At 39.2% G+C, this 13,152-nt stretch overlaps 1 protein-coding gene across 12 annotated transcripts in view; it reads left to right on the top strand.

Annotated features, from left to right (window-relative positions):
- ROBO2 (roundabout guidance receptor 2) overlaps positions 1 to 13,152 on the top strand; it is a 1,061,828-nt gene that overhangs the window by 991,101 nt on the left and 57,575 nt on the right. For all 12 annotated transcript variants that reach the window (XM_048289014.1, XM_048289042.1, XM_048289061.1 and 9 more), the window contains 3 exons: positions 1,013 to 1,137; positions 3,899 to 4,070; positions 9,686 to 9,868. In XM_048289014.1, the coding sequence (XP_048144971.1) occupies positions 1,013 to 1,137; positions 3,899 to 4,070; positions 9,686 to 9,868 (480 nt within the window). The remainder of the gene's footprint in view (positions 1 to 1,012; positions 1,138 to 3,898; positions 4,071 to 9,685; positions 9,869 to 13,152) is intronic.

Here is a 13,152-nt window from a genome sequence, read left to right as displayed (position 1 = left end):
GAGGGGGAGCTGCAAGAAGTTTTAGGTGACTGAGCAGGGCCATAGTGACAGTCCTCTGCCATGGCAGCCCCACCCATGGTGGGAGAGCCCTATATGGATATAGCAGATGCTCATAGAGGGGACTTTTCCATAGCAGAGCTCCTGCACCACTTCCCAAGCAGTGTGTCCTGAGCCAAGAGAAGCACCCTGCTGCTGGTGTAGCTGCAAGAGGGGCTTTGCCAGCATAGCTCTGGTCACTAATAACTATGCTGGATTTTTGTTTGTTTTTTTTCCATAAAAAAATGTTTCTAGACAACTAGCAGGGCTGGTAGGCAGTTGTATTGTAGAATTGGCCTTGATGTGCAGTGGCCCGCCAAACAGCTGTGAATGGTTGAACTGGACTCTGAAGAGAAAGCAATTTGCCTAGGGGAAAAAAAGGACATAAGTATATATCTGACCTAACTTAGCACCTGCCCTATTCACCGGTATTTGATGTAAAGCCATAAATATTTCTACCCTTTTCCAGTTTGGAGTTGCAAGTTCTGTGTTTAAACCTGGTATTGTCTTCCTGGAGAGCAAATAGAAAACAAAAACAGATCATTAAATGTTTGCTGTTCACATCATTATTAGATCATGTAGAAATAGAAAAACCAAAACAGTTTTCAGGCCTGGTGAAGCAGCCCCACATGTGGCTTAATTGATATATCTATAGTTGTCCATGCATATTATGGAAAACAAAGGCAAGCGTGAGAACAATTCCAGTGCAAACGTAAAAAATGCTGAATATAAATAAATGAGGAGTGATTTGTATTGATTCTTCATTGCCACAAATTCCACATTGTCATTCCGCCCTATGCTTCTCTTCAGAAGGGCATTTTTCAATGTCAGTGCCTGACAAAAAGTGCATCCCTAGGCCTGCAGGGAGTGTGAGTTTTCTATACTGTCTGCTTGCTCTTGCACTGCTTCAGCAAAATCCGTGCTCTAGCAAGTGGATTAATGCCTTGCTTCTGTTTGCTCCCTCTCCTCGGTGTAGCTCCAAGTGCCCCTCCTCAGTCTGTCACTGTCCTGACAGTTGGAAACCACAACAGCACGAGCATCAGCATCTCCTGGGATCCTCCCCCTCCAGATCACCAAAATGGAGTCATCCAGGAGTACAAGGTACACACGATGTCTGATGGAAGGGTTGTGTGTTTAGGGAAACAGCCTGCTTGAATTACAGAACAATAGCACTATTTAGGGACTTAGATTCTGACAGCATTTACAGCTGCCATATAATTATATGAAGAAAGAGGACTGGCTGCTTATGGTTTTTATTATTATTATTATTATTATTATTATTATTTTAAGCAATACTACTGCTATATTGAAAAGCAAAAATACCATGAGCATGATATGGAAGAGAGCTGTAATTTCTAGCCAGTTTACAGTTCTTCTCTTTCTAGCTTTTACCTGCTGTGGAACAAGAAGAAGAGGGTTGTTGTTGTTTTTTTAAGGGGCTTCTGCACTCTAAAGACAGGCAGAGAAGTCCCTTGGAGTATCTTCAATCTGGCAGCAAAGCTGGCAGGAAAGTTGCTTCTTATTTCCTCTGCAAAAATGCTAATCCTAACAGTTCAAGGTCAAAGTCAAGTACTGTGGCTCTGGGAGAATACAAGGCTTCTTCCAAGTACTATCTCTGTCAAGCTTCACAACTTAAAGTGCCAGGTTGTTTGCTCTGAAAAGCAGGTTGAACACAAGTGGTATATACAAAATTTGTTAACGTGAGAGTTGCTCGCATTGATTGTATTTTCCTCCTCTTTGTTGCTATGATGGCTCAAAGTATCCACTCCTCATATGTTAAATGTTGTTGTAGTCTGTAATTCCATACTAAGATGACTTTTCCACAAGTATATTTTCACAACATGAAAAAAAATGCATTGTGTTATTCGGGTGGAGAAGATGATTGGGCAAGGTTCAGCATTGTCACAGGATGGAGCACAGTTTGGCAAATTAACCTTGTTGTGGCTGGCCTTATACACCAGGTGTGAAATGTTCAATTGAAATGGAGCAGGGCAGCATTCTTCACAGTCCCACAAAGGGTGGAAGTGGTGGCTGCAACTTACTTTACACAAAATGATACCTTTTTTCCCCCTGCTGTGTCTTGTGGGAACACAGCATGAAGAAGAGAGACAGTGCTTGGTTTCTAAATCACCTAATGGTTCAACCTCTTCCAGTTTTTCTCTTGGTCAGAGGGATGCAGTAAATGCTCACAATATTTATGTTTAACATAGCACTTCTTTTGTTTTGCTTTTAGTCAATATCAAGATTAATTAATCCCAGTATTTTATTGATCTGATTTTCATATCAATTAATAATTATCCTTTGGCTTAATTAATCTTGATCCTGACTCCAGTATAAGTCAATATAAACCATCCAGGGCTTATAGTCAAATGAGTAAAGCACCCTCCTAAAACAAAACATGTAGCTATGAAACAAAGTTGGCTGATGGCTAATAAAAGCCATGTTCCAGGTGAGTGCTCAGGCCCCTGGGCTGTGTATTAAACCAGCTGGAGTCACTGCCTATTACAGCCCTCCTGTGTTAGGTTAGGTGGCTGCCTGAGTAGTGAGCTGGCTACAGTTAATGCTGCAGAGAGTCTAATATTTCCTTGAGTATAAAATAATTGCTGAAGTTCCACAGTGCATTTTCTAACAAATTGAGAGTAGATCTGTTAATTCCACTTCAAGCATCAGAACGCCCGTAAATTCATTCATGAATTAAATGCTTTTAATTAGGGGCGTCTCGTAGCTGCTGTAACCTAAGACCAGGACAGACAAGGAGTGAAGGAATGAATGCAATAGTTTCTCACCCTAATGCATTCTGGCTGGCAAATAAGGTTTCCTCGGGTTTAGGAAAACAAGAGATTTTTTTTTCTTGCTCAAGTCTTTCCGAGCATTTCACAGAAAAAAAAGATAAGGGGTAATGAAACACTGAGCAGGGTCAAAAGTAAGTGTAAAGATATTATTGCTGTTGCTTAGGGGCATTAGTTGGTCACTGATAGTGGTTCCACCAATAGTGCTTTCTTCTGCTGTTATTTTTATGTAAGTGTACGTGTGATATATTTATGCATTGATTTTCTTGAGTGGTAGTAAATGCTTTCTTTAGTAATACAGAAGCTGTATTTGCAGATAACATTAACTGAAGAAACATGCCTAGAAGTTAGTTTTGAAACCGCTTTGGAGAAGACTATAAAAAAGTGCAAGAGAGAGACATAACGTTCTGAACTCATGGACTGTTCCCATCCCCAAATGCCAGTTGTCATTATAGGGTGGATTTCCTGTTTAATCAGATAATAATTGAGTGACAGACTGATATCTGGATTCCTAAACAATGTAAATAATCACAAAGGCAGTGGTAAATGTGAGTCTGTGCTTACTCCATTTCAGAAATTTCAAATATCCCTCTTGTGCTGTGTAAGGAAGTTGAAAAGAATTTTGAAAATTGTTTGTTCTTTAGTGCTTTAAGAAGTGTTTCAACCTGTGCTTATTATTTGGTATCCTTTTGCTATTCAGCAGGAAGTTTAGAAGGAAAAAATACGGGGGTTTTTTTAATAAAAGGTTTGATGAACAAGATCTTGATTAATGTGTAACACCTCTTTTCCACTTGGATAATCTGGTCTGTGCTTCTAAGAAGTGTAAGCACAGAATTTGCACTCCATGGAAAGCCAGAGTCCAGAGAGGTATTTGCAAGCAGACTTTGCAGCTGGCTAATCTGGGATAGCTTGCTGTGCTAAATCATCCCAATTTAATCTATTCCTGGACATTAAAATTGTCAAGAGCTCCCAGATAAGTGATTGCCATAAAATACCTTGATATGTCATATCTATGCGCAATTGTGTGAGTGTGAAGAATTTCATCTTTTTTAACATATAAACTTTTGTCCCAGATCTGGTGCCTAGGTAATGAGACTCGATTTCATATCAACAAAACAGTAGATGCAGCCATTCGGTCTGTAGTAATAGGTGGCCTATATCCAGGTATCCAGTACCGCGTGGAAGTCGCTGCAAGCACCAGTGCAGGTGTAGGAGTAAAAAGTGACCCACAACCCATAATAATTGGTAAGTGATTGTCTGTTCTGTTGTTTTGTTTTGCCTGTTTCTTTTATTTCCTCTCAGAAATGTTTTCATACATCACTTCTGGAAGCATAAAAATCCGTGGAGCAAAAGACGAGATTTGACTAGAGCTGGTTAGTTAGCTTTTATGTCCCACTGCCTGATGATGTTTTGTCTTCTCTTCCTGCAGAGTTCTTACAGACAACGAAGGGAAGTATGTTGCCAAGACATTTGAGAAAATGCAGATTGTGTAGTGAAAATGATTTAAAGTTTTGGGGTTTTTTTAAATTAATTTACCACTTCTGCAGGTTGGCAGATTTGTGGAACAAACAGCCCAGGCTCCCTTTTCCTTCTGTTAAAATGACTGTGTAATTGCCTTACTCATTCCATTGGTGCCTAAGGCACTATTTACCATTGTTTGATGAATGTCCAAAGTCAGTGTTTCTCAGGTATCCCAAGCTGGCAAGCCTCCTCTGTCAAAGAAAAAGTCGTCTCTAGACCAGAGAGCAAAGGTAGCATTATCATCCCAGCCTTTGAAATAATTGTTTGTTAATAGTGGTTTCCACACAGAATTAATTTCCTGACCTGAGGGTAATACAGGTTTTGTTTCTTCCAAAATTTTTCCTGAGTATAAAATACAAAGGCAGGAAAAATAGGGAAGACTAGAAGTAACTGTGTTTAGCAAACCTGAAATGAGCCGTGCAAAGCAGCACCTCTTTTGAGTGCAGAATACAGGAATTTTGTTGCCTTTATCCATATGGTCTAATTGAGTTATTACTTAAATGGACTTCTGTTTGTTTGTTTGTTTGTTTGTGGGACTTCTGTTGTTATTAAATATTTTCTTTCTAGAAAATGTTGTCAATACACTGTCCCAAACATGGACTAGTCTATTACATGTAGACCCTTAGAAAAGGCCATCCCATAAGCATTGCTTAAATGTTTAATGATACTCAGGTTCCCCCATTCATCAAAACAGAAGCTAGGATACTTCAGCTTTGAAGTCTCACTGGAGACAGAAATACAAGAGTGGAAGTGAGGGTAGCACTTGCTTTGGAAAAGGCAGCCACAAAACAGACATAGAAAAGAGGTGAAAAAAAATTCTAGAAGTAAAAGCAAGAAATTGATTTCCAAAAACGCAAGAAACCCTGGGCCTCTTTTCCTTATTTCACTAAGGGGTCCATCTAAGTAGGCACGAAATACACTGCACTTAGTCCAGCAAAGCAAAGTAAGTGTGTTGCATTTTAAGTATATGGGTAGCCTTGTGTCACTTAATATGTTGTGAGTTATACTTGCACCAAAGGTCTTTGCTGGATGGTTCCCAGAGTTCTTAGTGGTACTTAGTTGTTCCTTAAATGATCCCAAAATGTCTGCTTCAACAAGTTCATCTGCTGACATCTTTGCACATTTGAGAGTCCTTTGCATGAAAAGTAAAGGAGAGTAGTTTCTGTTTGGGTTATGTTTCTGTTCTCATTTCTGTTTCCTTTTTTGGAGCCTGAAGCTGGATGTGTTAATTACATACATGTAGTCTGTATCTCCCTTTTGTTTAGGTCCTATTTTGCTATTGATTATGAATTGCTGGCAGTTACTTCTCAGACTATAAATTTGCTTGATAAATGCAACAGTGTTTAAGTGATAGCATTTCTGGAAAACTTGAGTTGGTACCATTTCAATGTTTGAATAGGAATCAAAATCACAAAATATGAAAATTATTGTTTTAAGTAAATTTAAAAAGAAACTACTTGCATGGATTTAAAATGAGCTAATGAATAAACCTCAAAACATCATAATGAATGGGAAAACATTATTGAGTTACTATATTATAATAGAGTTCTATATGGTCTGGTGCTTAGCTATACAATTTAACAACTTGCAAACTCCAGAAATGCTGATTTATGGAGAGAACAGGTCAGTGGTGCAGAAGAGCTAAGCTGTATTTCTAAGCAGTAAAACCTTAATAGTCACGAAATACAGAGTACAGTGTATAAAAAGAAAGATGTTATTTTTAAATACAAGATTCATTCTTCTAAAAAGTTGGTTTGGGTTTTTTTCTGAAAATAACTGGTTTTCATGGTGGATAATCAGCTACTGGCCTCCCAGAATAATTTTAGATAACAGACCTGTGACAATCCACAAAGTAAAAACAGGAAAATAGGGAGCAGTACAAAGTATATTATTCCTTTATTTAGAAATTGTCTCACTGTTACAGGAATCTTGTGCCCATACTTGAAGCAGGATGTTGAAAAATTTTATGGAAGACTCAAAGAGAATCAAGAATAAAACTTTTATGATCACTAATGACGCGCTGAAACACATTCCCTTGGAAAACTAGAAATAAAATTGGAGATAAGGGAAATGCTGGTTAATGCTACAGCTATTATTTCTCTTCATCAGTTGGCCTGCTCCCTCTTACATTCCATCATTGGCATAATAATATGAGGAACAGCTGCAAACTTTCACAGTAATAGGTACAATCGAATCTGATGTGTCTAATTAATTTTTGGTCCGACAAATTAGTTTTGTTCTTCATTACTCTCCAATGAGAGGAAGACATTATATTTCATTATGTTTTTGTCTTCAGGAACAATGGAGCGTTACAGGTCGCACACTTCCCTTGTCTATGTTCTAATTAGTTGAACTGACAGCATTGTTACAGAACCACCTGCAGTATATGAAATAGTACACTGCTACCTTGGATGACATATTTATTACTTCTGCTTAAATATTATATTAAGAAGTACAAGAGTAATGCTGTTTGTTTCCCCAACCCCCAACAATTATATTAATTTTATCAAAAGTCAGTGGATAACATTCATCTGTCTCCATTTATTTTTCCATCATCAAATCCACAAAGCATATGTTATTTTGACATTTAAATGAATTATTACTTTTGCAGTTGTAATTGCTAGGCACAGAAGGGTAAGAGCAAACAGCCAGACTGAAAACTTTAGAAGTTACTTTGGAGACAGAATGTATCTTCCCCTAGAAGAGAGGCAGAGCATACAGCCCACTGAAACCTCTCCCCAGGTTCTTTGCAGCTTGTTCCCACATCCTCTGTTTTCAAAAGACTGTTTTCTGCTCTTAAGAGAAGACAGGATCACCAGATGTTTTTGGAGGCTTCTGTGAGAAGAACTCATTCTTGAATCGAGGAGCATCCACTCCCAAAGCTGGTGTCTCCAGAGTACTTCCCTGCCTGCTCTTCTCTTTGGTAGCACAGCTGTGTCTGAAGCAGTGCCAACACTACCTGTTTCCTCACTGTCCCACTGCTTTGGCCTCTCCTCCAAAGGGCACAGAAATTAACTGCAAGTTAATGGTAATTAGAGCAACATCAACTCCCATGCTGATTTCTACTAGAAAATCGATTTTGTGTCTGGAAGAGCATGCCATAGAGAGCCCCTTTCTATTAGTTTTACTGTCAGCACTTCTTCTTTCAGCACTGGGGTGCACCTATGGATTGGTTCCATGGGCAGAAAAAACCATGGAAAATCAGATAAAGCAGCCACTGCTGCCTCCTTTCTTTTCTTGCCACAGCTGCTCACTCAGTTTCATTCTCACATACTGCATCAGGCCTGGAAACCATTGGGCCTTTGACAGTGGCAAGACAAAAGATGCAAGTATGGGAAAGGACAGCTGCAGCTCCCCAAACCTGATGCTAGTGAAGCTTCCCAGCATGGCCAGTATAGACTGACACCAGTACTGGTGTAGTGCCTTTTTGTACATTAGCAGGCATAGTCTGGCAGCATCTTTCTGTGGAACATGTTCTGCTTGTTGGAAGCCTGGTTTTTGTTTCTTGCCCAGAACGACTGAAAGCAAGCCAAGCTCTAGCACAGCTTCCACAGTCTGATTGCAAAAGCAGACAGTCAGCAGTACTAAATATTGACGTGGTGCTGAAAGAGAGGAAGCCTAACAAACTCACCGGGGTCATCAGCAGCGTGATAGCAATGGCACTGCATTTCTTCCCGATTAACCCAGCCTGGATCTGAACACCACTGAGGGCCTCAAGCTGCACCCTGGCAGGGGTGGTGCTGGGCAGAGCCAGTCCCAGAGGGACATTCTGCACAGGATCCCCTTTTACAAAACATGTCTGGTGTGAACTCGGGGTCACCTGCAAAAAGGTGTCCGTGGAAACTGCACTGGAAGTGTCAGGCTTTTGGCTCTGCTTTAGCCAGAGACCCTGAGTGCTGGCTTTAGGCTGAAGCCAGCGAGCTGCTCTTTTGGAAGGAGTAAATCTAACCATTACTGAATCATAGAAAAGGAATAAGTCCATTTTCACAGCACAGTATAATGATACAGTACTTTTAATAATTTCCTCTAGGCAACAATTTCAGTGTTTTATTGCAATGTTCAACTACTTTTATGTGTGTGATAGAGTCTCATAATTGAGAATCATAGTGTTTGCATCTTCTTTGTCTCAGTAGAGTAGCTACTCTTGCAGCTCTTCAGCGTGCATACAGGCATCTGGTAATATTGCCTAAACATTTCAAGGATTGAGCTATATAAATGCTTTTACCGGAAATGATGGATAATCTTTCACAAATTTCAAAACTGCAGATTTGGGCAGTTTATATAAAGTATACATAGAATCAAATTTTGGGGGTTTTTTAGAAAAATATGTCCTGCATTTCCTAATTTAAAAACTAAACTATTTTTGACAATTTGAAAGTGCTGGCCCTATATAGGATATAGAACTATATCCTTAGCATTTCCTGGATTTCCATTCAGATTTTTCTGAGCATTGGTTTTCAAGCCAAACGCCAAGCTTTTTCTTTTAGAAGAGTTCCCTTTTACAGAAAGAGGGGCAGAAAACCAATGAGAGCATCTACTGGAATTTACAGTTTTCTACTGTAATATACAATCTAAGATCCTATATAGTGATTCTTTGATGCATGTCACTTTAATTGGTATTCCAAGTAATAATTATTTCTTGCAGGTTGATGTTAAGAATGTCATGCATATTCTAGGTGAAAAAAAAATAGCATCTGTTGCTGTGATTGTTCAGTGCTTACAGTTAACTGCAATTTTATGCTTTGTGTCAAAGATGGTACACTTAGAAGTTGTATGAACCATTTTCCCCTTGAAATAATTGCTGGAAAATGCATCTTTGCCCCAGTGGAAAGTGCATTTATTTTTTTGTTTATTTTGAATTTGGAAACCAGTATTCAAGGAAAACAAATGGGTTAAGTAAGAATTTTTGGCCTTCTGATGTTGTAGCATATTTTGGTTTTGGATTACTCATTTGGAAAAAGCTATTTATTGATTACTTGATTTATTTTTTTATTAGTTTCCTGTGATTCATTTTCTCATTATTGTATTCTGTGTATAATTATGGAAAAACAAACTACCAAATATGTATATTGTTAAAAAAAAGCTCTGGATTGGCATCTGTTAGATTACTTGGGAGTGTGCTATAGGTCTATCTTTGCAAATATATATCTGCAAAATGGCTATAGATTTACTCTCTAGAAACACTGGTGTGCATTTCTACTTCTTAAAGTTCTTCTACTGTGGGTATTTCTTTTGAGACCCATTACGTTTTTTTTTTTTAATTTTAATTTGTAGTAGTGGTTCATCTGTGTGTTACAGAATCCGGAATTACCGTATTCTGTTCAATTTCTCTCGTGCAGGAGGTCGCAATGAAGTTGTCATCACCGAAAATAACAACAGCATAACTGAGCAAATCACTGATGTGGTCAAGCAGCCTGCCTTTATAGCTGGCATTGGTGGTGCATGTTGGGTCATTCTCATGGGTTTCAGCATCTGGCTGTACTGGCGAAGAAAGAAGAGGAAGGGGCTCAGCAATTATGCTGGTAAGAGCAGTGACTTTATTACCATCTCACCAGGTGCTATCATGAAAGGAACAGGGGCTACTAAACTTACCTAAAACCCACATTGAACTTACGGCAAAAGTGTCCTGGGTGACTTCTGTATGCTTGTTTTAAATGTATGCTGTGAAATTGCTGGTGTATGAGAAGCTTTAAATGCATTGCTCGGTACCACATTTCATCATTATCATAAGGCCGTATTTTTACATCTCCAGCACATCTAGCATTAAAAGAGTAAAAGAGGGGATTAACTGTTCCTCTTTCCCCTTGCTGAGGAGGTACTCTGTTTGCAGTGCAGCATCATTGAAAGTTAGAGTATTTGTCTTCTCCTTCATTCCTGTGCATTTCCATGTCTCTGGAGCCATGTGCATGGCAAATAAATGAAGGTACTTAATCAGTGACTTCATACCTGTAGCTGGAAGAGAAGAATGATGTATTAACAGAGAAGTGTGATCAAAAGTTACCTAAGGCAGAAGCCATAAATAGCTTTGTCTTGGAGGTAGAACATCTTGGAATGTTCTCTTTCATTAAATGTTTGCTCCAGTTATAAATTAGGTTTTGAAAACTACATTTGGAAAATTAAATACACTTGCCAGATGAAAATATTTTCATCTATCCCCAACCTGTTTGTTTTGTGGATTATTCTGTTTTCAGGATTCTTACGAATTTTTGGGAAGTCAGGTGAACTGTCATAAAATGGTCTACTCTGAAGCCTAATTTAACACAAAAAATACCCCAATTCTTCAAATATTGCAGTAGGTTCTCTTGTAGTTCTTATTAACACTTAAAAAGAGAAAACATCTGCTCAGTTGAGGACACAACATATTTAGTGTTGACATTATATCATGCTGAAGTTACACAAGTGCCCTTCTATTTACAAGTTATCAAATGCGAGACCAAGGACTCAGGTTCCCTAAATGGCTGAGCAACAGCTTGCCGAAAACCCACAATCAGTCACAGCCAAAATGTCCTCAGTTCAGCTTAGCCATTGTCAGAGTCCTCAGGGTCCTGACTGGGCTCACTAAACCAGCAGGAAACTATTCCATGTTGGTTTCCAGTCCTTCCTGCTGGATTTGTTTTCTACTGGCTTAGTAAAGGGACAAGAAGATGTCAGATGAGCAGTGGAAAGAGAGAATGGAGAGACCAGTGGCTTTTGGATCTTCTTGGTTTTTGTGGAACCTCACTTTGTGTCACCACATGACCTCTGTCATTCATGGGCTGTGCTTTGTCCCAAGGTGATTTTTTTTCTTTCCTTTAATAGCAGTGACTTTTACTCTCCGAGAGGTGGAAGTTGTGTTGAGAAATTAATGTATATCTCACACACTTACACATATGCTTATATGAAATATCATTCTAGATCCCAAGATTTCTTATCCTAGAGACAGCTGCTCTGTTATTCATCTTAGGAAATAGTCCTATCTAAAGCTTTGGACACAAGCTGAGATTAGATTTTTCTTAAAAAGGAGAATTATTCATCCTGTGTGTGAGTTGGCATTTTGAGGTGAGGGAGAATTGAGAGCAGTCTTCTATTACTTGAAGAGCATACCTGTAAGTAATTATAAACAGCGTGTCTCATGCAACTCATTCCTTCTCATGGCATTTGCTGCATCTAAGTGTGACGTGAACATTGATTGCATCATGAAATTGTGTATGCTTTCAGCAAGGAAAGTAGATAACAGATCATGCTTCAAAGTTCATCCTAATGTTTACAACTTGGAGAACAGCATGTCCACACAGAGAGTCTTCAAATGTGACTGTCAAAATTCACTGCTCATCTTTCCAATCATCATTTCTCATTGGCTGCTGGCTGGTCAGTGCTTTAAGCTCAGCTGTTATGTCCTGCTTATGATATTCGACCCCCACTGAGTGATTTCCAGAGGAAACCTGTGCCCTGCAATTAGCGCTTTTTGTCAGGGTGTGTAACTCACAATGTGTTTGCTTTCTTGTTTTGCAGTTCAGTCCTTCACCTTCACCCCTGCAGGTACTGTCCATTAGTCTGTCTCTTACCAACACATCATTGCAAGCATTAGCTACCAAAGTGTTTATGAACATGTGAAATATGCAGAACCAAACCCAAGTACAAAGAGAAATACTCTGGCTGCTTATCTGTGATCAAAATGTAGCATAAATTCTCCTTCTGATTCCAGGGAAAAGTAAAATCTATCACCATTAATGTCTCTGTCACTATAATTCTGCATACGTACTTATCTAACTCTCTGAAATACAGTTTTGAAAGTATTGATGCTTGAACCAGATGCTTGAACCAACTTAGCATAAACAAGCATTATTCATATATAACTGAATTTTGATTTTAAAACTGCTCAGTTTAGCAGATCCAAAAGGAGAAATGGAACTTTCTTCTACTTTAGCTCTTAGTTTAGTAGATGTTTGCCTTACTGTGAGGTGTTCAGACCTTCAAGCAATCTAGTCACTAACTGATGCATTCATTGCCTTTACAGGGTTTTTGAAATTGAAACATTTGGGGTTTTTTCTTACTACCCAGCTCAGAGCTGGTACCCTGTTTTTCTTATCTCTAACAAAGATAGCATATGGTAGATTTTTATCATAAGCATGATTAAAGAGATGTGAAGCATAAACGAAGTGTGGCTGAAACAGCAGGTTGCAAACAGCTTATTCAATATATGGATAGCCAGGAAAAATAAAGTATACAACTAATAGTAATAATTAATACAAACAATTAGCTTCTGCTCTCATACTTAAGCTCGAGATTTAGAAACTCAAAACTAATTGTACCTCAGTGTTACAGTGTAAAAGGCTGATAAATCTTGGCATTTTCCAGCAGAAGCCTGTCAAGTTTTTGGGGTATCGTTTGGCCCCCCAGTTGCCTTTACCAGAGCTGTCTCCTCATGCTCAGTAGCTGCTCTCTGACTCTTGCTTGTCTTCAGCCACAGCAGGTCTTCAGCTTAGCAGGAAAGAGCAGATGACCAAAGGTGGTGGTGTGTGCCCCAGGAGCCCAAGACATTCTGAGGGAGAAATGTCCTTGTGGAAAAGCTCTGGGGGCTCAGGATTGCTCCCCTACCTTCCAGGCAGATTTGGTCAGGTTACTGTAAGCTATGGCACAACACATCCCACCCTAAACACTCAACTGCCTTTTCTTTGAGACACAACATAGGATTTTTTCCAAAATTAAACGATACATCTTTGCATTTGGTGCCTATGACTGTCAGCTGTCTTGAACTGTGGTGCATTTTCACCGTTGTGTTTGTAGCACGCACTGGCATGACACGGGGTTGGGCTGGAGCCACAGG

The sequence above is a fragment of the Corvus hawaiiensis genome, chromosome 2 (genome assembly GCF_020740725.1).
Source record: "Corvus hawaiiensis isolate bCorHaw1 chromosome 2, bCorHaw1.pri.cur, whole genome shotgun sequence".
NCBI lineage: Eukaryota > Metazoa > Chordata > Aves > Passeriformes > Corvidae > Corvus > Corvus hawaiiensis.
This window is presented reverse-complemented; position numbering and strand designations above follow the sequence as displayed.